The sequence below is a fragment of the Cygnus olor genome, chromosome 10 (assembly GCF_009769625.2).
Source record: "Cygnus olor isolate bCygOlo1 chromosome 10, bCygOlo1.pri.v2, whole genome shotgun sequence".
NCBI lineage: Eukaryota > Metazoa > Chordata > Aves > Anseriformes > Anatidae > Cygnus > Cygnus olor.
Genome location: NC_049178.1, coordinates 22,385,488 through 22,410,989, shown reverse-complemented (window position 1 = coordinate 22,410,989; position 25,502 = coordinate 22,385,488). Strand labels below are relative to the sequence as shown.

General features: G+C 39.2%; 1 protein-coding gene across 1 annotated transcript in view; it reads left to right on the top strand.

Moving 5' to 3' along the window:
- The window catches only part of FGD5 (FYVE, RhoGEF and PH domain containing 5), a 100,563-nt gene extending 75,371 nt beyond the window's left edge, over positions 1 to 25,192 (top strand). The window contains exons 11-21 of the mRNA XM_040568382.1: positions 509 to 580; positions 2,243 to 2,311; positions 8,578 to 8,661; positions 10,251 to 10,330; positions 13,165 to 13,264; positions 14,940 to 15,077; positions 16,176 to 16,278; positions 17,677 to 17,804; positions 20,399 to 20,527; positions 22,393 to 22,541; positions 23,149 to 25,192. Coding sequence (XP_040424316.1) covers positions 509 to 580; positions 2,243 to 2,311; positions 8,578 to 8,661; positions 10,251 to 10,330; positions 13,165 to 13,264; positions 14,940 to 15,077; positions 16,176 to 16,278; positions 17,677 to 17,804; positions 20,399 to 20,527; positions 22,393 to 22,541; positions 23,149 to 23,185 — 1,089 coding nt within the window. The 3' untranslated portion in view covers positions 23,186 to 25,192. The remainder of the gene's footprint in view (positions 1 to 508; positions 581 to 2,242; positions 2,312 to 8,577; positions 8,662 to 10,250; positions 10,331 to 13,164; positions 13,265 to 14,939; positions 15,078 to 16,175; positions 16,279 to 17,676; positions 17,805 to 20,398; positions 20,528 to 22,392; positions 22,542 to 23,148) is intronic.
- The last annotated feature ends 310 nt before the right edge of the window (positions 25,193 to 25,502 follow it).

Below are 25,502 nucleotides of genomic sequence, written 5' to 3'. Positions count from 1 at the left end.
TGCAAAGTCACTAATCCGTTAGCACAGAATATAAACCTCCATATAATCCTAGCAATGATCTTCTTGTATCAAATCATGCTTTGGATTATCTATGTCATGCCACTAATGAACAAGCCTTTGGAGCAGATATTATACTTTGTCTCTGTTTCCAGTTTACTGGTTGCAAGAGGAAGAAAGTCAGCAAAGAGACCAATGTATAAATACTGCATGGAGTAAGCAGGCTCTTTTGAAAGTGAGCTGAGGTACAGAGGAAGTGTTAAAGAAGTATCAAAGGTGACAGGAGTGTAGAAGGCCACAGCAGATGTGAATGCAGGTGATGAGGTTTCATAAAACTTATGAGGCTGGAAGAAGACTTTCTGCACCTAAATTCCATGAGCTCAATTCTCTCTGAACCCAGTTCTGTAATATCACTTTAATGTATTTGAGAAATAAAATGGTGAGGAGGGTTTGCCTGCTTTTCTAAAAGCAATCACCATGTGGTCTCCTAAACGTTGTTTCTCTCTCTTAGGAAAACCTGCAGAAGCTGGTACACATTGAGTACAGCGTGAGGGGGCAGAGGGGCCTCCTCCAGCCAGGAAGGGTGAGTACTGCAGGCAGACCTATGCTGATAAGGACATTGTTTCCGGCCAGCTTTATCTCTGCCTCTGTGGATGGCCAGATTTCAGATGTCTACAGGTGTTGTTTACTGACCCGCTGTGATAAGAGTTGTAGCACTGGTTTATGTAAAAAGCCATCACTCTGGTAGTGTTCAGGAGCACTGCATGCTGAGAGCCTTGCACTTGCAAAGACAGGCATTAGCTGTTTTTACACAGAGCGGCCATTTGATTTTTCACTCCAGCTGTCCTCAGTCACCCCATGTCGCGTGTTTTGGAGGAGCTGCTGTTTTCCTTCTTACATATTCTTGTTGAAAGGTTTGAAATACGAGCAGAAATTGCTTACAGCCTGGAAAGGCTCAAATTTTTTTGGGTAGGTTAGATCCCTAAATCAGGGGAAATTACCTATTTTCAATTTTCTATTCTTACCATTCTGCAGTGGTGCTTTTCATAGAATCACAGAATCATTAAGGTTGGAAAAGACCTCCATGATCATCTGGTCCAACCATCCCCCACCACCAATGTCACCCACTAAACCATGTCTCTAAGCACCAGGTCCAGCCTTGAACACCCCCAGGGACGGTGACTCCACCACCTCCCTGGGCAACCTGTTCCAATGCCTGACTGCTCTTTCTGAGAAGAAATCTCCTAATTCCCAGCCTAAACTTGCAACTTTTAATGCAAGACATCACTTCTAAGCAACACATGAACAGAAAGTGGGAAAGTATATAGCTGTGTCTTGCCATTCACACCAAATACAAATTTATCCTCCTTTCTTTCCAACCTTTCCAGTTTTCTCAGGCCCAACCTGCCTCTACACTTGAAAAGATTTATTTCTAGAGTTCTGCAACCCTGAATTCCCCTTCAGCCCACTACTGTCCTTAACAAAGCTCATGAAGAAATTTTCAAGGCATGCATACTCCTAGTATGTGAATCCTCATCAACCAAACATTGCAGTGATCCTCTTATTTTTTCTCCAACATCAGTATCCTCACTTGTCCTTGTCAAGTAGCGAATTAATAAATTCTGCAAACCTCAGTGCAGTTCTAGAGTAGAAAATTACACCAGATCCTGCTCTCCATTAGAAAAGAGTAGATGTCTGTAAATCCACTGCTGCTTTAATTATTTTAGACCTTTTCAAATGTTATTGAAATTAAGTTTGAGTATGCTGTTTTAGCTGGTTACATGTACAGTCCTGTTTACACACATAGTAACAATATGGACAGACGAGGTATTATGCTTGCAAATATACACAGGTTTAGTGTAGGCATAGTATGTATGTGAAAAGGTTTCAGCATTTCTTTTTGGTTCGTCTATTTTTCATAATCAGAGGATGAGTTCTTTTCTGAAGCCCATTAAATGTTACTTTTGAAATCTGTGACAGTCTCCTTGCAGTCCATGGTGCAGATGCAGTGGGCTGAGTACTGCCTGGTGTCTGACACATGGGTTTCCGAGCCATTCAATACTGGTACAAATGCAAGCCATAAAGTCAGGCTAGAAGCAGATGTTGAGGTATCCATCCGTTACTATGCTGATGAAAGCAGTTAAGAGTGTCTCCTTCTACATGAGGAATGTTCTTTTTTCTCAGTAAGTTTCAGAATGCAGTCTCAGGATTACAAGTTTTTTTTGTGTTTTTTTTTTCCTTTTAGGTCTTTGTGAAAGAGGGAACACTGATGAAAGTCTCTGGGAAAAACAAGCACCCTCGGCATTTGTTCTTGGTAGGATTTCTTCCATATTTTTACTATCTCTTTCATATCTTCTCCTGTGCTTACACATCTGTAAACCAGGGAAGAAATTTCAGGGCTGCGAGTCATTTAATTCTAAGCAGTGATGTGGTAAGTGGGTTTCTGTTGCTAACAGGACACAGAAGACCGTAGCCTCTTTCACACATGTACTCGTATGCCCTGCATATAAGAATAAGTGCTGTGCAGCCCTCCATTTGTACCACAGCTTCATTCAGCCTTGACTAGGCCATAATTCTGCAAAGGAGAGTGCAGGTTTCCAAGTTGCTTGGGAGGAATACTTTCAACAATTAAGCCTCATACTTAAAAATCTACCTCTAAGGCCTTAGGAGATCTTATCAGAACCAATAGAGAACACTACTGGTAAAGTTTAGGAAAGCTGTCTTTGGGTGAGTTTTGTATCCTCGAAGCTCTAGGACTGGGTTTTAGCTCCTGATATCCATGTCTTTTTAAATTACCTGATAATTGTGTGCACCACCTGGGTATAGTCCCTCTGAACACACATCTCCAGTTCTCTGTTGATTGAAGCAGCAGTTTTCGATGAGGGTTTGCAAAATTCTTCTAAGATAGTTAAGAAAAATTAACCAGTTATCAGTTACTGGAAAATTTTAAGTATTCACAAATCAAAAGAGATGAAAACCCACCATTTTGGAGATCTGCTGTTAACACCCATGTTTTCTGTTTTACTTTATACACTACATTGGGCCGTATACACTACATTGAGACTCCATGCTCCTGAGCATTGTTCTCAACTTTGCAGGTAGCTTATTGTATACCACAGTTATTTTTATGCTTTTATCTGTATGAAGGGGAAAATAATATTTGCCTGTCATAGGATTTTGTGATGCTTACCTGTTAACGTTTGAAAAATTCTTTAGAATTTTAGAGATTTTAGAATCTCCTCCCTAGAAAAGCACCATAAAGTACTGAGCCTTACTGCTGGAATTAACATCAAAGTACTTGTTTGCAGACTTCCTTTTAAAATAAGGGGGTTACATGTCTGGAATACATACTTGCTGTGGCCTCTGTAAGTGCTGACAGCGTTTCACCCTGGGATCATTGTGAGAAGGAGAGATGGTTTATTATAGAAGGCATACATTTTGCCATTAATTCTTCTTATTTTTTCCTCTTATTAACATTTTCTACTTGTACATGAGCAGGATGGTGAAAATGCAGGAAACAGAACCAGTGTGGAATGTGGTAATTCCTGCATTAACATCTGAATGGGTTTGCATTATCTCCTAACACTGTGAAGTCTCTGTTATGCCACCACCACTCAAGTGTTTAATGGACTATTCAGTCTATGAATACATTAAGATAACTACTGCACAACTCTACCAACATACTCCATCTTTGCATGTAGCACCTTTGCTACAGCAGTCTTAAGGCCCCCACCATCCATCACTGCTGACACCTTTTTGTAACAGCTAAGATCTGCATGAACATACCCTTCCCTTTGCCAGTACATCTAGCCTAACCCATGTGCTGTCTTGATTCAGATGTCCAAGGGAAAGAAAAACACACACAAACCTCCAAGACTAGAATAACCCTCTAAATATTGTCTCTTAAAACCTACATTTGTTTAAATCCTTCATATTCTAAGGACCGTATCTAAATCCTTTGAAGACCTGGTAAAATACGGGTAGGATAAGAATTTACCCTGAAGTATTTATCAAAAAACTTTCACACTGTTTTTTTGTTGTTGTTGTTTTTTAATTATATATATATAGTTTTATGATGCTTCAGTTGCCACTCCAAAAGATTATCAGATGTGCATAAGTACAGGTGTGGTTTGGTTTAGATCTGGATAAGTGTTTACCTTAGCTATCCAAAACATTTTTACATTAACAACGTTTTCTGAAGTTCTTTGTAATGAACTTTGTCTATAGCTGAGTCAAGCCCAAGACCAGGAGAAAATATCAGCAGAAGAGTGTACATTGAAGGATAAGTCTGAGAATTTAGCCCCTAAACATCTCAGGAGATGAGCCCACCCAACTAAAGTTGTAGTTAGAATGTACCATAAAAATTGGGTGTGTGCCAAACTCTTCTTTGGCCTTTGCATTCAGGTTGTGCATTGGTGGTATGCAAACTTGTGCTCTGAATATATGAGTTGTATATCTGTGCACAGGTCCTATATGCATGGGTGTGTAGCACAGGCGTTTAGGGGCTTTTGAGGTGTACACTGTGTGTATCACAAGTTTACTTGAGCTGACTGTTTTGTGCAGGCTGATGATATTGTTGAATGTGGTGTTTCCTGGCAGGATGTTTGGTGAGCTTTGCTGGGCGCCTGTTTCCTGAGTCCAGTCTCTGTTTACAAGGATGTTGAGGCCTCTTTGCAGTGCAGTATGGGGCTGCTGATGCTGGCAGGCCCCTGACTGCCCCCCAGCCACAGAACTTTGCAACTCAGACACTGTCTCTTATCTCACCCTTCCAAGAATTCCTCTACAAAGATAGCTTGTGCTGCAAGTGGGGTGTGGGAAGCTGCTATCAAATGGGAGATTGTCTAATGCGCTAGCCAGCAGGGCTGGAGCATAGGGGAGGTTTCTGAGTCAGAGCCTGGAAAATGCAGCCCCACCACATGTTCAGGCTGCTCCACTGACACTCAGAGGATGTTTAACACTTGAATTAAGCAGCACAGGGTTCACAATGAACTATCATTTAAAATATTCAGAAAAAAACAAACATGGTAGGAGCTTTTAGACACAAAGTGCACTACATACAGGTACCAGCCATTCAGCATGGCATAGGCTTGTTTGGATCATTAAATTTGAACACCATAAATTAGACAATTTGGTCTGACATCTAATTCTATTGGGTTCCCATTACAACAGAGGTAATTATAAAAAGAAGGAGAAAAAAAAAAGCATTAAGAGAAAAACGAAAAGAGCATAAATACCCCTTTTGTGTTATGTTTTGAGGACTGTGTGTGCATGTGGTAGTGCAGAAAAGGAGTATTTGCTCCTGTAGCAGTATGTATACAGTTTGGGAATCCCAGCTGTTCCAAAACTTTTCTGGCAAAGACAAAGTGTGTAAAACCCAAGAACTTCTGGGAACTACTTGGGGGTTGTGGCTGTCAAGCTCTTTCGCCACAGATTCCTGAGGGGCTGCAAGATCGGATTGTATCACATTCCTCACAGGGAACAATGTGCAGCATGAAGCAGGAGGATGCGTGAGCCCCAGGTACTCAAGCTAGTTCTGTGTATACCATTCATATAGCCACCACTCAGGTCTCCAGTGTAGACGTGGCAAAGGAGACAGCAGCGAGTGCAAACCCTATCTTCATGAAAATCTGCGTGCTTTGCCTAGCAAGCTTTGAAATATTTGTCATAATTTCATTGTGACAAGCTGTGGCTGGTGAGATTGCAATTAGAATCACAGCCTACCCGTGCAAAATATACTGTGCAAAAAAGCAGAAGGAGGTAAAAAGCCTCTGCTGGACAATTATAAAACAAAGTCATCACTAATGTTTAATAAAATCTTGGGATATTGATTTGAGCTGCCATGACAATGGTAGGCACCAAGATTTCTTTCTTAATCAACAGTAATGAAAGGATGAGCTGCTTTGTAAAGAAACACACAACTTTTTAAATAAACAAGTTAAGTGGGGTTTTCTGTCCAAGAAACCCAGTAGCACATTACACCAGAATCCTAAAGATCTCTCTTAGGATTTCACTTTCTTGGGCTTAGTGCTCATAATTAGTTACCTTTTCTTGTGGTTTGAAACAAGCCTAAAGTACTGGCACCTACAACTGCTTTACAGTGAGGTTTACATTTGCTCAGGTTTTCCTAGCTTAGCCTCGTAGATGCCCAGTGTTCAGCAGGTTGCGATGAATTTTCTGTTTATGGATAGCTGTAATTAAACTAGGAATCATCACGTGGTCAGTACTGTGCAGGCGTCACTGAGCTGGTTGGACTAATGTTAGCAGGGAAGGTAAATTATGGAGCAGTAAGCAAATGGCACAAAAATACAGTGACAAGCCATTTGTCACCCTGTTCTAAGGAAATTCTATTGTTTTGTTGCAAAGGAGTAAATACTCCACTTTAGACTAGACAGAGACGAGAGTCTGAGATGCCTTTTCTGACTTGATAGTATGTTTTAATACCCTCAGTTTAAAAGTGTTATATTAAAAGAGCTTTAAATTTTACATCAATTATAACTTACTAGAAGGCCACAGAGAACTGAACCCTAGAGTGGCCAATGGGCAATGGCTTGGGAGTCTTTTTGCTAAAAATAATGGAGAACCAAATCTTTCTTTTTTTTTTTCTCCACTAAGCAATGTATAATAGATGAAAATCAAATAGTTTATTTAATCTTAGGGATGCCTATATAACCCTTTCACTTATCATCCTTTACTTTTAACTTACATAAAATCCTAAATAAAAACACCATTTGAATCAAAAAATAAAACTTCCTTTACAAAATGTTAGAATGAAATATTTCATAATTTTCCACAACAATATTAGTTGATCTTACTCATTAAAATCAATTCAATTTTAAAAAGAGTAAAATTTGAGGTAAGATGTTTTAGAGAAAGTCACTCCAGTGTATTTTGCCCCACATTAGTGGCAATGTGCATTTTAAAGATGTGCAGCTAATGCACGGAAACTTGATTTGCTGCTTAATGAACTGGTACCCATGAGTTAGCTCATGACCCCTAACAAAGGCAGCAATTTTGCTGTTAACTTCAAGGTGATAAAGATATATCCCATGTCATTTTTCTTTAACTACTACTACTGCTCTGTAAGAAAGCTGAATTATGACCTACTAAGAAAACATCCATAAGGCTCTACTTCCATTTTTTTTTCAGACAAGCAAGTGAATGAAAACCTCACAACAACAGTTCTAGGCAGTCGGGCAGTGATAGCAAGACCCCGACAATTCCAGTCATAAAGGATATGTTATTTTATTGCCAAATTTAAAAAATGACATGTATTCGACATAAATAGGTCATGTTCACAACCTGGTTGGACAGGCTGCCAACACAAGACAAGGGGGAATCCTGTGTTCAATTTTCAATGATTCTTTAGTTTTCTTCCTTCTTCTTAGCCTCTCCCTTTATTATAGTTTTCCTTCCAAAATGCAATATTATTAGCATCCAATTGGCTACCTTAAAATGTCCTTGCCACAGAGGAATCCAAGTGAAGCTGGTTTCTGTTTACTTTTTAACTTCTCTTCAGAATTTCTGCATTTAAGACACGTTGTCCCTGGCATCACACAGTATTACCTGTGCCTTGCGACTTATGCATATTGGTATTGATGTGAGAGAAAGAAAACAACAGAACATGATCTGCTCATTCAAGTAAACCAGAGAATGCAAGCATGCAAGCGTTACCTTAGCAATGTTGAGGCCCACTGACACAGCTTTTCCTTCTGGTAGTATGGGAAGGAGAGGCCAGCAAAGACCTGCCAGGTCCAGTTCCACTGTTTCATTTATTTGTTTGCTGGCACAGAGGCAAAAGGCTGCAATAATGTCTATTAAGATAGGCAAACAGCAGAGAAGATCTGATCCTATTCTGTATGAAGCTGTCTAATAAACATGCCAAGAACTGTGAGAACTAGGGAGAAATTTGGGGTGTTGAGTTACAGATGTTTTTTTCCTCATAAAATTAAAAAAATGTTTCTAATTTTGCCATCCCATGGTCTCTGCTGTGGCCCATGGACCCAGCAATGTTGTTGTGTGTCTGGGAGAATTCTGCTAGCAGAGAAGTCTGGTTACTTCTCTCAAATATCCAAACCGTTCCTCCCTGAATCATTCTTCCAGACCTTGACAACTCTCCTACCTCCACTTCCTTTTTGCCCTGAAAACAGAAGTCCATGAAACCCAGCCCTACCCACCACAGCTTCGCTGTCGGGGGGGCAGAGTCAGAGCAGCAGCATCCTGGGCAGTTAGTTGGTATTGCCAGGTAATAAATGCAGAGCCTGTCTTCCCAACTTGAACACAGCACTGCCCTTAAAACAAGCATCTGTTTCACCCAAGCTGAGTAAGAAGGGGGCTGAATATCTACTTGCTTAGCCATTAGCAGCTTCAAAAATGGGAAGGAATCAAAGTCCTTGATCCAGACTCCCCAGAGCTCTCTGTAAATGCAGGTCTTGACCTAAGCTGTGCAGCTTGGGCTTGTCTGTAGCAACAATCCTGATAGTTCATCAAGTTACTGCTTGTTCTGGGTATCCCCCCCAGGAGTAATAGTCAGGCCTGCAAACCGTATTGCAAATTATTGATTTTGTCTTTCTCTTCATGTAGATGAATGATGTTCTGCTGTACACATATCCCCAGAAGGATGGCAAATACCGACTGAAAAACACATTGGCTGTGTCAGGCATGAAGGTAATGCCTTATCTGTATTATAGGCTAGAATCAAAGTTGTACAGTGAGCAGTTAGTGCTTTGCTGGTTTATGTCTCATTTCCAGTTCATGGCAAGGGGAGAGAAGGAATGGACCTGCTATCAGGGGATTCCATTCATTGCCTCTTCCAGGAGATAGAAGGAAAAATAATATAAACATAACATTATCTATAAGGTTGTGGTTTAGTATGACAGCCTTACTCAGGCTTGTAATGAATAATGCAAGCCAAAATCAGATTTACTATCTGATCGTGAAACTGGAGACAGAAAAGATTTATTATCCTATTTTGTCCATTCCCCTCCTCATGTCTCCAGACAATGCAGTTGTTCTCTACAACACATTAACTAGGACTTAGGCTACCAGATTTTAAACCCATGCCACTTAGAATTTACATAAGCTTTCATTTGCCTGGTTTTTATGTGACCTTTGACAGTCTTCATCAAAAATGTTACTGGATTCTAAAACTTCATGGGGAAATGGTGTATTGGGTGCTATTACATGCAATGATACGGAGATAATCTCTTGTTCAGTAAATTCCTTAACTGCAGATTGCAGAAACTGGATACAATTGTCCTGTTCTTACGGTCTTTCCCTAAGCATCAGATGGTACTGGTACCTGTGCAACAGGAGATTTTGGGCTGGAATGGTTTTTGGCTCTGACCTAGCTGGCCATTACATACCACCCACCAGGAACCTTCCTAACTTTTCTATGGCCAATATGCCAAGTTGTATTTTTATGAAAGAAGACTTCAAGTGGCAAGCCAGGAGCTTGGTGCTCTAGGAAACAAGCAAGACGTGAATTACTAATAATGAATTTCAGCAGAATGATACAAGGTGTATTAGGGTTTTATGAAAAGGTGGAAAGCTAATCACCCTAAAGACCTCATAGTCTAAAATTAACTATGAGTTCCCATCTGACATAGAAATTGCCAAAAAGTACCATCACTAAGTAGAAAGGAATTGCAGAACAGGTACTTGTTAGTACATTTGAAACACTGAGTCATTAGCATAATAGTTCCAATACCATGAAGCTATGTTTCTCTTAAGTGCCTGTTGCTGTTAGTAGATGACTAATACACTACATGGCAGGAATTTTATCTGAGCTGTAGCTTTTAAGTATTTTTTGTTCTTAAAGAGCCTGGCTCCAGGCAGGCATTCACTGATCTAAAGCACTTCTCTGTATATGATCTACCTGTCAGGAAGAGAATTATTTCCATTCATTCCAGAAACAGCCAAGGCTTCTTCCCAAAATACTCTGACACTTGTCAGACTAAATATCTCCTAAGACTGTCATATTAAAATTCTACCCTGACTGATATTTTATCCTTACCTTTCAAGTTGGATTAAATGATTTTATTTTTCCCTTTTGCACCACCACCATATTGAAATAGAAAGCATTCCCAATTAAACCAGGAACAGAATAGGCAGAAAACCCTACCAGCCCATTTCTTTGCACTGAAGTATGAAACAGATGGCTGGGACATCAAAGATCCCTTTGCATTGAGAATTGTACAGTGTACTGGTTATAGACAGTTTAACTCCACCTTTATGTTCATGGTATTTGTTTCTAGGTCAGCCGCCCTGTGACAGAAAAAGCCCAAAACGTCCTGAAGATTGAATATGATGAATATTCCCTGACGCTGTCAGCAAGGTACTGTCCCCAGACTGCCATGGCAAAAGGTGTTACATTCTAGTTGTATCTCTGGATTAATCTAACCAAAATTTAAGCCTTAATTAGTCTCTCATTCTCTTCTAACTGGTTTCAGTCTGTGCTGTTATGACAGACAATGGCTGAGCGCTTCATTACACAATGAAGATATAAATGCAAAGCTCATAAACTGTAGCTAATTCAACTCGTATATTGAGTAATGATTAGAACTTAGCTTTTGAAAACATTTTAAAGAGAGAGGAAAGAGAAGAAAATCTTACTAAGAAGCCTGAGGATTTTCCATTGACCTCTCACGCTCTTTCCTTGTAACACCATGAGCATGTTATCCTTCCCTTTCACAATTACACTTTTTAGCTCATAAAACTAGTGTTGCAAAATTGCTGGAGAACATTGTAAATAGGTAATACCATGCAATAGACATAAAAGCACTTAATAATGCCTAAATGACAAAGACGAAATTAAACTTTATTGGCAATCTCATGGGTCTTTCTAATAAAAGGAATTTCACTAATGAGTTTGTGTAGTGCTAGTACTGATTGCAACTGGAAGCCAGGATCTCTATCCTGGGATTAAAAACTAATGGTAGAAAGAGATTGTAGGTTGGTTTCTGGTTACAAGATTGCAGTGTACTGTGTTTTTTCATGCTTCTAGTCCAAAATTATCCCGCAAATATACTCAGAGCTGGATTGACTTTCAGGTGTAGTTTACTGTAAAAGACATACAATCCTAGCAATGGTATTAAAATTAATTCTTCCAAATAAAAAGGTCTTCAAAACTTTAAGTACCAATTTTCTTACCATCAGTCTCCAACTACAGCATGGCTGGAAACACAGCAGACTTCCCTAAACTACACAGTTTAATAGGTAGACAGGGAGACACTTTCTTACTCAGAATCAGAATTTGGAACTTTTATATTTCCAGGAAGATCTGCCATCTGTGGACAGTGCTTAGATATTTGTCAAAGTCTTTGTCTGTTTCCTTTTACAACCAGCACATGAGAAAATATCTGAGATTTTCTTAGATCTGCACACTCATCACAACCTTCAAAATATACACACGGTACTTCTGAATCACCTGCTGACAGTTAAAAAAGCAAGTGTATGGTACGTCTCTGTTGCAGAGGGGAAGTAACTGCTGTATGCCCCTTTTATCCAGACCAACTGAAGCTGGCATCCCCAGGAAGCAGCATGGGATGCTCTGCTTATGTGGTCCTTTGCCTTTTGTGTTCATATATATGAAGTCTGTGCTTAGTCAAAACAAATACCAGAAGGCTTCAAGCATCCTTAAAAACTGTGTCTTTTATTGTTCAAACTGAGGTGTTGCAGGCCTGCACTGAAGGCCAGTTGTTGATTATCAAAAAACCTCAGTGCTTTTAAATTTGCATGAGACAAGATGAATGTGCATTGAGAAAATACAGCATTGCCAGGAGCTAAAGGCAAAAAAGTTGGCATGCCTATATGAGAAGGTGGTGCTGTAAAGTCTTCACATCTTGCACTAAAAATGGCTGGCTCACCCAAAAAGCCATGTTCTGGGCTTGCAGTGAGCTGGTGATAGATCTGGGCACAGAGCTTTTATAGAGAAGGCTGATACTGCTGTTACACCTTTATTTACATGTCAAAAATACTCCTTTTGGACACAGGGGTAACCATCTGGTGCCCTTATAAAACAACAGAGCACTGGGAGAATGCAGTCAGTGTATCACCCTGTGAGACTAATTCAGAGCAACAGTGGGTAGCACTGTGACAAAATCCCATTCCATTCAGTTTCTCTTATGAGTAAACAGAATGACTGCTGGTGTTTTTGACAGATGAGGGCTTATGTTCAGGGTGCAGAGGAATGCCAAGCCAGGGATCATTGATTAACTCTGGCACTTCGTCTCTTCCGCCTCCCCCCCCCCCCCGCTTTTTTTTTTAAGACCACAAAAGACAAATTGGACAAATTGTCCTTAGATGTCTTGTTTGGTGGCCTTCCTGAGCATAGTGTATGGAAATCACAGATGAACAGCAGCTGGCAGTGACGCCAGTGCTTAGTTTTAAAAGGAACTTTAGTGGATAGCTTTAATGTGAGTAGCTAGTATGACTCAGGGAGGGGAGAACAACACATTGAGCTGCATCCTCTCCTTTGACTGATGCTGAAAACAACTAGAGCTGTTCACAATTTCAGACGGACATTATGCACACAGTTTGAAGTCACAACATGAAAGCCAGCTAACATATGCAGGACCAGCTACTGGTCCTACAAGAAAAAATGCATCTGGGAAGTAACAGGCATTAAGAGCCCGGCTGCTTTTCTCTGGCGGCTGGACTGACAAGGAAGCACGAAGTGCTCCGTGTTTTGTCTAGTGCAAAGGGGGCATCTAGGGGCCAGTTCAGAGAACTACTAGCCTCCACGCATAATTGCAACTAGAGGAAATGCTGTAGAGATGAGCACAAACACGCTTATTCTGAGCAACCCATGCCAACACTACATGCCTTAGAGTGCCTAATAGCTAGGGCAGACATGGCAGAAGAAACATTTTATAGTCTAATGTGATCTAGGATTGAGCAGCTTGTAGAAAAGTCAGAAACTACTTTGAAAAACATTTCTGAGCACTTACTTCCTGCTTGGTCACAGTCATAACCATTGATCTACACTAATCACCCAGCTGAATAAATACAACAGTCAGTTTTGTTCCCGGTTGAAAACAACTGGTTCAATGCATGAGTGGGTAAAATCAAACATTCATAAAGTGAAGATTTTCTCCTCAGATCCAGATCCGCTTGTTTTGGTTCCTGATGTGCATGGCATTGACTGCTTTGCTGTATTTCATTCCACAGCTCTTGCTTGGAAAGGGATGACTGGTACAGCTGCATCAGCAGGCACATCCCTGATGACTACAAAGCTCACAATACTTCCACCTTCCACAGCAACGTGGAGGTAAGAGGAAGCCAAATCTTTCAGTGCTTGAAGGGGAAGTGGGAGGGCAGTGGGGACACACACAGGGAGAGGGAGTGGGAAGGAGGAAAGGGAGGAGGGTTATAAAATGCAGAGTTCCTAGGGCAGGACATTCTTACTGTTTTCATTTAAATTGGTATGTCAAGCCTAAATAACAAACCTCATACCACAGTTCATGGTTTGAGAGGCCACCTGAAATGTTAATCACACTCTGTATTCTGTGGTCTTTGCTTAAATATGAGTTCTCATGGAGGAAGACTAGCAAAATTTGGTCCTAAACAGTAACTATCCTGGATGATCAAAAAAATAGGTACGAACTCTGTAGATGTAAGAAAACAAAACTACCCATTAGTTATACTAATATTATACAAACAATAAAGCCACTGCCAATGCAAACCTCACCAGCAATATTCTAATTGAACCTGCACAATTGATGTATATTGTTGCTTTCTCATTGATTTCAATTGTACTACTCTCAGTTATGAAGGCAAAGAATGTGCTTGACAAAAGTAAAAGTGCTATTTTAGATTAAGCAGAACCCTATGATTTTACTAAATAAAGAAAACTAAAAAAAAAAAAAAGAGGGGCACTTAGGTTTTGAAGATTTCCAGAAGAAAAAATCCAAAAACAAAACAGAATTTTCTTGCTGCCCTGAAGTTAAGCTGCTTTCAAATTTTTAACAATAAAAATTAGAAATTCTATTGAATAGCAACTTAAATCAAAGCCTTTTTCAACACATGAAAAAATAATTTCTTTTGCAGCTCTACTTCTGATGTAAATCTTAATGTGCACAAGAAGAAATTTGGAGGAATTACATCCTATTTACTTGCAGGAGTCTATTTTCCTCATAGCAAACCTTCCTAGCAAACAGTCCTTCAAGGGCACAAGAATGTGCACTACCTGTGCCAAACACTACACTGTTGTGAACTGAAAGTGTGGTACCCCAGATATTTCTGTGCTGAACCAGAAGTAACGCCCGCATCTCAGCAGTGGCTTATTAAATTAGGTTCAGTTTCACATCGACCATGGCTCCATGGGCTTGGAGAACAGGCATAGGCACTTGCACAACTGCAGCCTGGTGCATTCCAATGTAATATGAATAGTGAATACATTTTCTAAAGCTGCTTACATATATTTGGATTGTGTGGGGATAAATTCCTCTTTGTGCACATCACAGTTTGCTTTGGAAAAGAAACAAGCTTTTACTGTTTTCTGTCCTTTCTCTTCCCCAGTGATAAAACTGCTCCAAGGTATAATGAAATAATGAGCTCAGCCCCTTTTCAGCTGAAAACTATGGAGCTTTTTAGGGATACTATTTCAAAAACTGCTAATAAAAAGATGGCTTTAACTCATGTTCTTACCGACAATTTGCATATACAATGAATAAAATCTTTCTGATGTGGAAGATTGTCAGTGCCTGACCAGTAACAACAGATCTACATTGATTCTTACCTGTTGTGACTCTGGCTTTCACAGCACCATGTACTGATTGGCCATAGACTTTCAGTGCTGAAGCACCTCCATCTCAACGTGCATCGAGAATTAGAAAAAATGGGGATTGTAGCAGGTGGACTGCAATGAAAAAACTGTATGAGGGAAGTCACTTTGTACTTTGGAAGTGTGGATGCTTCTTAATTCATTCTTGTTGGATTTTAAGCTAAGGGAGAAGCTTGGAATAACCTTGGGTGAGAGGCCTCCTACTTTGGTACCTGTGTCCCACGTCATGATGTGCATGAACTGTGGCTGTGACTTTACCCTCACTTTGAGGCGACATCATTGCCATGCCTGTGGGAAGGTAAGAGATGTACAGCTCCTCAGGGAGGCTGTATTCACACTTCTAAGACACTGGCTGCCACTGGTGTAATTTCTACAAACTTGTAGCAACATTAAGACCAGAATTTGGCTTCCCAAACTGTTAGTGCTCTGTTAGATTAGGTGATTAGGTTTCTAATGACTAGTAGGAACAACAGCAACCTTCCCTTGAGAGGCAAATTAATTCCCAAAGGCTGGTAGTTGAAGGCTTACATGGTAATTGTTGCTGAGTCCAGCTGTTGTATCTGATCTGCAGCTAGAACTAGAGACAATGAAGCAATACACTAAAAATACAGATTAAAGATATGGACCAGAGCAGTCCAAAATCCATGTCCTGTCCCTAATAACAGCTACTAAAATTATCTTCCAAAAAAAGTGATGAAATTCAGTGACAGGGAATGGTTTAGTCAGTAACCAAAGGGAAAGCTTTCTCTATGCACCACTGATGAGCTGCTGCCGTTTGCCCTAAAGCCACGAGGATCTATAGGCTTCCCAGTGTTCTTGTTCCTTTATCACTCCTCTCTGACTCCAGAGATTTGTTTATACATACAAATTTACAGTCCTGTTTTGAACCAAGGTTCTCTTTTAGTCTCAGTGTTTTTTTGATTTGTTTTGTGGTTTTTTTTAATTATTATTTTTAATTTTTAATTTCTGCTAGTGTGAAAAAACATTTTTTTCCCAAATTCACAGAGAAAAATCAGTCAGTACATAGACAGGGATAGTGGGAACATGCAAGCTTGCTTCAGAAAATAATGTTACTAACAAAACTATGAAAACAGGAGCAATATTAAAGTGGCTTTTCTGTGCTTTAATAGGGGGAAAGGTGTAAGTTCCTGTAGAGATAAGCATAGCAATGGTGTGCAGCTAAATTCTGTGATCAGTTCTGCTTGGCTTACAACAGTGTAAATCTACAGCAATCACAGTTCAATCAGTAGACTTACCAGGATTGACACTGATGTAGCAGAGTCGTATCTGCTCCACTATTCATCTTCCTCTCCCAAACAACTCAAAGGATTTCTTCTGTATGTGCATATGTACCAATTAAAATTATATTTACATGTATCTCTCCTTTCTGGAACAGATTGTATGTCGGAATTGTTCAAGAAACAAGTACCCTCTGAAGTACCTCAAAGATCAAGCAGCCAAAGTCTGCGACAGCTGCTATATGGAACTGAAGAAAAGAGGTAAGATTCCTTCATTCTTGGCAAAACTGACAAATCTGGTGCCTGTTTATATAACAGGGAGGGTTTTAGGACCTGCCTACTATGTTAAGTTTTGTGACAGGATTTCTCATTTCAAGCATGAGGCATGTGTATTGACGTCCCGAGAGTGGCAGGCTGTATGGCAGCTAAAACTTTATTAGAAAGCCAGACTGTCCTCTGAGGGTTTCTCCGGCCTTTTGATAAGCCAGAATTGCGGCAAGAAGTGTGAGATGCAAACATTATAGCTGATAGCTATTCCTTGTCATTTCTACTGAATTATCCATTATAGGAAAACAGTGGCTTTACTATTCCTCATTCTGTCCTCACCCTTGTTGTAGCTTTTACAACAAGAAATGCCTAAGCAAAGTACAGAGCCTCTAAGAGCTTTTCTACATGGGAAGTTAATCTTGGAATAGATGAAAGCACAAATTCAAAGCAGAAGAGCTATGGCTTAACTAGAACTCTGTATGTTATTGTCCCACTGTGAGTCCCTGTTCCATTTTAAATACACATCCAAATCAAAGATAAATTGGGGTGGGGGGGTTATATATATATATATATATATAATACAAACATTAAAAAAATGTATATATGAACAGAGAATGAACATGAAATAATGTTCTCCCACAATTATTCACGTAGACAATCCCTAAAAGTAGGCACGTTCCAGTGTCACAGCTAAAATAACAGGGACAGGTGAATTTAGTTTTCCATTCTGATTAAAGAAATTAACACTAGCCAAGCAAACACATGAACTGATGCTGTCACAACAGCCAAAGCATTCCCAAGCCATTGCGTGCCCAAGAATTGATAACTCAGATTTGTGCTAAAACAATGCTGAGCTTTACCAAAACTTCCTGATAATGTGTGTTGCCAGAAGAGAATCATGAAGGTGTGAACTCAGACAACAAGGGGTGATGAAGACTTGACAAGCAGACAGAAAAACTGTCTCCCTTGCAGAACTCAAAGTGTTCTTAATACAGAGTTCTCAAGAGTTTTATACAGAAAGAATGTCCCATTAGTGAATCCATCCTGCAGAGATGTTACAGAACAGAGAGTGAGATGGAAAAGCCATTTGGTTAATTTTGATTTTAACTTGGAAGAAAACAAACTGTGTTTAGTGCTTTGTCAACTTTCTTGCAGGCTGCTTTCAAGAAGCTGTAGGTTATTACCATTACCCTAGGGTGCTATGAAATCCAGCAAGCTAGCCAGACTTAAAGGGGTAATTCAAAAGAAAAGCTGAAATAAACAGCTATGGAGGAGGCATTGCATTTTCCATAGCTGGTTTGCATTAGTGTATCATGTGTCTCTTACGCCTACTATGATATGTACCGATTCACCTATTTCCCCCTTCCCTTCTGAATTTTCCTAATCTTGCAGAGCGGCCACTAAGTGTGAGCTTCCCTCCAACTTCATCCAGGTGTTCAAGCAGTGCCTTCTCTGTCTTCCACAATATCCATTACTCATCTTTTAAGAAACAGAAGAAGATTCCTTCAGCTCTTATGGAGGTAGGACCAAGCTGCCTGAGAAAGGCAAGGAGCTGCACAGAACTGTGTGCTATTTCATCAGCTATGTTTATAATTTATTCTGTGTGCAGTGGGCTCAGCCCATGCCCTGGTCTACTTGCATCATGCAATTATCTTTTCTATTTTTCACACTAGTATTTCAAACACAAAGTACTCTGAGCTCTGAAGATGCCACAGAAGCTTCTTCAGCCCACTAAGAAACCCGAATTAGAGCAGCTTACTTTAATTACTTCATCAACCTGTAATGTCTTCAGAAAAAACTAAGACCACCTCACAGTAGTAGCTAATAAAAGAAGGCAGGTCGTAGGCCTTCACAAGTATCAACAGAGCATGATTTGCTGTCAGTCAGTTACTTTTTATGACAAGACACTTACTTCTGAAATTTTACTTCGATTTCAAAAAATAAAATACCACTTAGGGAATCGACTCTACTCTTTGGCAAGTAATTCAGGAGTGCACATTTAATCAGTCATTTTCCCCCCAGCTCAAACCAAAGTATTTCAAATAAAATTGATAAAATCTTGATCCCACCAATGTAAACAAGCAAAATCCCCACCTGTTTCAAAGGGACCACAGTTTTTCCAGCTATATTAATTTTCTTTCCAGGAACAAGGTGTCAATCATGTTGATACAGTCTAGGTAGCAAAGTTGCCTATTGAACCTGAACACAGTAAAGTACTCACATTTCACTGAAATCAGCAAGTATTAATCATAGCTTCTTCAGAAACTCAGGAAGAAAAAGAGAGCTCATGAACTCTGGAAGAAAGCAAAGAGAACTCAGGAGGATTACAGAGGTGTCAAGTTGCACAGGGAGAAAATTAGAAGGGCCAAAGCCCAACTGGAACTTAATTTGGCTAGTGCAGAAGAAGACAAAATAGACTTTTTTAAAAAGAATCTCCATCCTTTATTGGATGTGATGGAAAACACTGTGACAAAAGATGAAGTAAGGCTGAGGTATTTAATGCCTTTTTTGCCTCAGTGTTTATTAGTAAGGCTATTTGTTCTCAGTGTACCCAGCCCCTCTGAGTTGGAAGATGGTGACAGGGTGTGAGATGAAGCCCCTGTAATTAAATGGGAAACTGTAAGTGACCTATTACATCCTTTCAATGTTCGTAAGTCTATGGGGCTGGATGGGATTCATACAAGGGTACTGAAGGAGAGGGTGGAAGTGCTCAACAAGCCACTTTGATGAGAAGATTTTAGTAACGATCTTAAATGCAGGGCACAGGTCTCCTTGTCAGCCCTGAAATTTCAAGTTGTAGCACACAACAAGGAAGAGAAGGCTACAGGGAACTGCATATTGGTTTGTGTCCAACGTGGGACTGTTACAAATGGCAGAAAGGCTTTAAAATAATAAAATAAAATCAATGCTTTATGATTTATGTATAGACTCTTAACACAGAGGTGGTGTTTCCAGCTGGGATCTAAAATGACATGTGCCCTAAAGAAGTCGTATCCCTACTCCAGCAGCATGCTGACTATTCCCTGAGGCAAAAGAGACACAGATGCACTTCCCCAGACATTCTGTTGAGATTATATTAAAGATAATAAGGTGAAAACATCTTGCTGAACTCATTGTTATGTCAAGACATGGGAAATTCTTGAGGTTTATTTGTACTGAGGTGAAACTAAACCAAAAATACAAGCATGTAACACAAACACAAAAACTGGATACTGCAAAGAACGGAGGCCAAAATTCAGCTGTTATGACAATAGTATTGTCTTTCTATCCACAAGGAGGCAGCACATGTTTATTAAGGTGAACTGTCTCATGGTAGCATTGATGCATAACTTTTTTCTAATCTGTTTTACCCAGGTCTTGGAATATTTTTATTCTGCTGCAATACACTGTTATGATACTGCTCAGTCTTCTATTCTGGCAGTGTTAGAAAGGCTGGTTTTGAACCTCTGGCCTTTGTTTGTAATTTGGTATAATTGCAATTAACTACTGCAATTAATGATGCATACTGCATTATGTGCAGGTGTGCGTGTGCATAGTTCCATTCACTCAAAATGTGGATCCTTAAGATCGTTAATGGCTTAGATCTCAAAATATTTCTGTGTAACTTTCCTCAGAAATATTACACCGCAAATGAAATTGTCACTATCAATTTATTGACATAAATGAATTTAGGACTTTGCAATAGTTTTATATATACCCACATCTTAGAGGTGTTCAGCCAAAGGACTGTCTTTCCGTATTAGAAGCATGTACTTTCAGTTTACCACCTCACCCCCCTCAGCTGCCTCCTCTCCTCCTCCCCCCCAGAAAATAGGCTGGGAAAAAGGACAAGTACACCTTCTCAGAACACAACTGTAAACTTGCTGACCTTAGTAACAATTTGGTTGCATATTTTCCATGTGTTACTGAGAACTAAATTTAACAAAACATCTTCTAACAGTAAAAAAAAGAACAGTAATATCACACTTATGCTTTTGATTTCTCCATATTTTTAGTGGTCTACTTATGGTTTCATGGACATAGCCCTAGTTGTCTAGTATGAGATGAACATGCCTAATCAGGAGGGGAAAAGCCTCTGCTGTCACAAATCCTGCTTTCTCCTACTCTCCTCCAGGTGGCAGCCTCGGGAGAGGGAGCTACCATCAGTGGTTACCTCAGTAGATGTAAGAGAGGCAAAAGACACTGGAAGAAACGCTGGTTTGTTATCAAAGGCAAAGTCCTCTATACTTACACAGCAAATGAGGTACTGTGCAATCTGACTTAAAATAGTTTCTTAACTGACTTTCCTCTTTTGCTCTCTGCAGTCACCTCTCCGCAGAACCTCTGAGAGCTGGTTCTAACAGACTGAGTTCCTGGGCAGCTATCCTTATCAGAGGGACTCAGCCACAAACCTGGGTGGACCTCAGTAACTCTCTTAACAAATTGCCCTTCATTATTTGACTTTTTGCTGGTGCTGCTATATACTGTCAACCTTAGTCTAGGTATTTACACACAAATACTTCAAGGTAACTGCCAGATTTTTTTATAGATGGCACTGTAATCCATTTCTGGTGGTGAGGAGAATCTTGTACTTTTGCAAGTATAAATATGACGTGTATATATATATCCTACTAGTATCAACAGGGAAAGACAGGAGACAATCTGGAGAGGTGAGACTACTGCTTTCTGTATTGGCCTGTAAGCTCCTCCTTGTAGCCAAGGAGATTGGGTCTCAACTGAAGCATTTTTATGTACTTTTTCTCTTCCTAGTCCCTTTTCATATTTTAATTTCTTCTCCTTTGTGAATAGCTGCAGTCCAGTAAACTTGAAGTAAATGCAATACAACGGGTGGTTATGACTGACAGGTTTCATAAGCAGAAGCATAAAAATTAATTTTGCTAGACAAAGGCCACAATGCAAGAATTGTAGTAACAGCAATGTTTGATATTTTAAGCCCTCAGAACACTTTGCAAATGTCAATTATTTAAATTTTCTTCACCAGTGTGAGGCATGAAGCATCATAATGCCCTTTAAACAGATGAGATTGAGGCACAAAAGAGTTCATTTGGCCATCATCAGAAACTAACTTATCGATTGCTTCAGCAGTGCTGCTGTATAGTTAGTAACCTCTTATTTTTTCTGCCTGCTTCCTTTACATTTAGACCATGTAATTTTGAAGTAGACTTTTTTCCAAGGCCCTGCAGCCTCTTATGACTTTTGCTGAACTCTGCAATTCAGACTATTACCATCAAATTCTGTATCCAAGACACTACTTACTTCTTTGACTTTTGAAGCGATCTGGTTCAGTGATAGGGAAAGAGCAGTGGATGACTAACTAAACTTTATGTTCCCAGTTTGCAATTCAGTTTCTAAGAGCAGAAGCAAAGGCAACATACACACACTGAAAACATTATACACTTAGAGAAAAGATTACCCAGATATAGTGGCCAAAACTGCAGCTTTCAGTGACAGGTGAATGGCAGTATGAATAATGCTTATTGTTTCTTTAACTTATAAAAAGCCGTGTTTGGCAAGCAAAATTCATGGCTGTTTCTTGGGGGTAAATTAACACTGAACTGCATTACCAATTCAGAAATTTTGAAGCCTCATTGTTGAGTGCGAGCATGCTATTTGACATAGTGCATGCTTCTAAAAAAAAGTTGCTAGTTGCTATGAAAGTTGCTATGAAAGGAAATGACAAGGTACCAATCAGACTACTATTTGCATTCAGCAAACAAAAGTGGTTCAAAGTAACACAACTGAGACTGAGCTGTCTCTCAAACTTTCAGAAGTGTTGCTGCACGTCCCATACTGTCAGCAACCTTGCAGTTTACCTTGTGGACCATTATGTCGAAGGTAGCCATGAAAGTTACAGGCAATTTGACCTTGTGGATGACCATGAATAACTGGACTTTTAGAGGTGTTGTTGGAATTCAGGACTAAGACTAGGTGAACATGTGCAAGTATGCACCGGCACTGTTCCTGTTTAAGAGCCACCAGTCCAGCATAAGACTGATACTACTGCTTTTGCAGCCCAGAGAGAGGTTGTATCATGACTGGTCTTCAGAAAAAAGCCCACAAGCTGTTACAAGCCTTCTAATTTTTGGTTCACTTCTTGTTCGTTTTCAGGACAAAGTTGCCACAGAAAGTTTGCCTTTGTTGGGTTTTACTGTTGCCCCAGAAAAGGAGGAAGGAAGTATGGATACAGTTTTCCATCTCTACCACAAGCAGACTCTGTTTTATAGCTTCCGAGCAGAGGATAACAATTCAGCACAGAGGTATGGGGATAGACTTCCACGCTTGGAAGTGTGCAGGTGTAAAAGCTTCAGTAGGGTTTTCCTCTCCTTCACTTCAGATCTCCTACCATAATGGAGTAAACAAATGGCTTTCAGTGTTCACTAAGCCCAATTGCATGCGAGAGATGTGGGTGATTACAAATCTGTTGTGTTTTTGCTCCCTTGAATAGTTAGAAAGGAGGCTGAGTCTCAAGAATCATACCTAGAAGTCTGTCAAATGTGATTTTTGTACAGGAGCTTCCCTGATTTGTGTGTTCTATTTATCCATCTCTTAGTTTGCTCATCAACAAATAATTGTTCAGATTTCACAATTTATTGCTACTGCTTCCACCTAGTAAAATAATCATGAAATTCAAAGTAAAAATGCCAGCACCTCAGGACACACAGGGAGGGAAATTGGTGTTTATGGGAGGTTTTGTTGCTTTTAAACATACTTCAGTGGTTTCATATTTCCTGTTCTAATCACAAAACCATAGTTCCTCACTAGAGCTAGGATGAGAAATACAGTCCTCTTCAGGCTTTATGTTCTTCTATTTCCAAAAGAAACCTAATTTTATATGTACCACTTTTTCCTTCCTGCCCTTTTTAGGTGGATTGAAGCCATGGAAGAAGCATCCATTTTATAGCAGCAATCACCCAATGGACTTGGAATAAATTCTCAGATTTCTATACATTCCCAACAACCTTTTATATGTCTCACAAAACTGAACAGTGTATTTCAGGCAAACTGGTTACATACACTGGAGATATGAACTGTTTCCAGATTGCTCTCTTTACTTCCTTCCTCTTACCTCCACTTTTTTTTTTTTTTCCAAAAGGAAACTTTAAAATAGGGAATATTTATGGTGATCTTTATGTCTGTGCAAGTTCAACCTGTGTTATAAGCTTCTTCTATGATCTCACGGTAAGCTAAGTTTAACATCAAGACAAAAAAAGATATGGACATACTGACTACAGTAAGCAACAGGGTCAATTTTACTTACTGTAGAGCACTAACATATTTCATTCGGTTGGTTTTGGTGTCTACCATGAAATGAGAACCAATGTAGTAAATGACAAATGCTCATTTAAAGCACTTTATTATTTTTATTCAACTACAGCTTCATTCTTTCATGTTTCCAAGGAGTTTGGTGGACCAGTTCATTACTCATCCATTAACAAGTGCCAGCATGAAATCATGCCCTGCATATGCTAAATTGTTTCCACAGAAAATGAATAAACAAAAACATTCACCTGGTCTACCAATGCTGCACTAGATATGATCCAGGATAATTACTTACTATCCCTTTATAATTTTACACAAACCACTGTATAATTTATTTCAAAGGGGCTAATTTCATACCACTATAGTACTTTGAAATGCACTATAGTAGCTCTACAAATCTAGACACTGAATAGTATAAAGTCTCCCTAAATATTGCATCAGACTCAAACCCAAAGGATATTTTTAATTTATTAAAAACCTACAGACTGTTTTTATTTAACACTAGCCTACCTAGTAGTGTTAAGATTTTTATCATCTATTTAAATAGTCTAGCTTTTTTTTTTCAATCCTCCTGATGTTTCTGCTGTTCTTATGAAAAATGTCATTAAAAGTTTAATCCATATAACCAGCGCACCATTTGAAACATGCTGGTGGGGTGAAATGCACTTGTCTGTACCTGCTCTGTTAAGAGTGCTTTGAAACTCTTGTAGCTAAATGTATCTTACTCCACCTCCAGGGCTGGAATCTCAGCAGCCAAGTGTCAGTATGACTTCAGAGATGTGCTGCTTTATACCAGATGAAGACGTAGAACTCTGGAGTTTTTTGTGTTTTTTTTTAAAATAAGGTTGAGAAGTGATGTTATAATCATTGCAATAAAATGGCTTTGTGTCCTATATTTGTCATAATACTTGACTGAGGAATAGAATGGCATTTATGATTAAAATATATCTTTGTATAAAAATACCATGCTCAAGAATTTACTTACAATACATTGTGGGAAGGGGAGACTTTACTACTTCCATTTTTGCCTTTCTTCAATAAGTTTCATGGATACCTGAATTTTTGATATTTCCATATTTTTAAAGGGCTATAATATGTATCCAAATGATAAAGATAGTTCAATTTATCACCTGGAAAAACAAGCTTAAAAAAACCAAATACAAGTCTACCACTAAATAAAAATATAGCTGTATTGTTTTTATTTTTTTTAATACATCTGAGTCCGATAGTTTCATAAAGCACAGGTTATCATATGCAAACAGAAAACAAGTATGAGAAAAGTAAAACTTTTGTATTCTTTCATTAATGGATGAACACCAATGTTAACTCTTTGTTTCATGTTAAAACTATGGCCTTGCTACCAATAGACTGTTTTTTTCCCCCTTAAAAACTTTTTGCACTGAGAGAAAAATAAGAGAATGTTGAACACAGAGAAAGATTTCTAACAAAAATTTCTTTTCTCAAACAAAACAAAACTGCACTACAGAACAGTATTATGAAGATTTAGGTGCTGACATCTTCTGACTGTATGAAGTTTTCAGTGATAAGCAGGAAATGAATACATGAAAGTATTTTGTTGTAAAAAGTAACATACAGTGCTATTAAACATGTTTTAAGTAATGTGGAAAAATAAAAGGTCAAAATATAACTGCAGTTCTACAGGCTTTTCCTTTACATGATTTTCACTTCTTTAATTCCATCTTTGCACTTCCAGTTATTGTTAGCACACACGAATTAACTGATTCTCTCACAAACTAAGGAAGAATATCAAGTCAGGAGACAGCGGTTGAGGCCTTCTGGTGGAAACAGGATTTAGACCTAATTGCTATGCTCAAGTGTTTCGGTCAACACTACATGTAACCACTACAGAGCCACCCCACCTGTCAACACTGCTTCAGTCACAGATATAAATGGTCTCAGCAGAGGAAGAAAAAAAAAACGCCCTCATAATTTCAGTC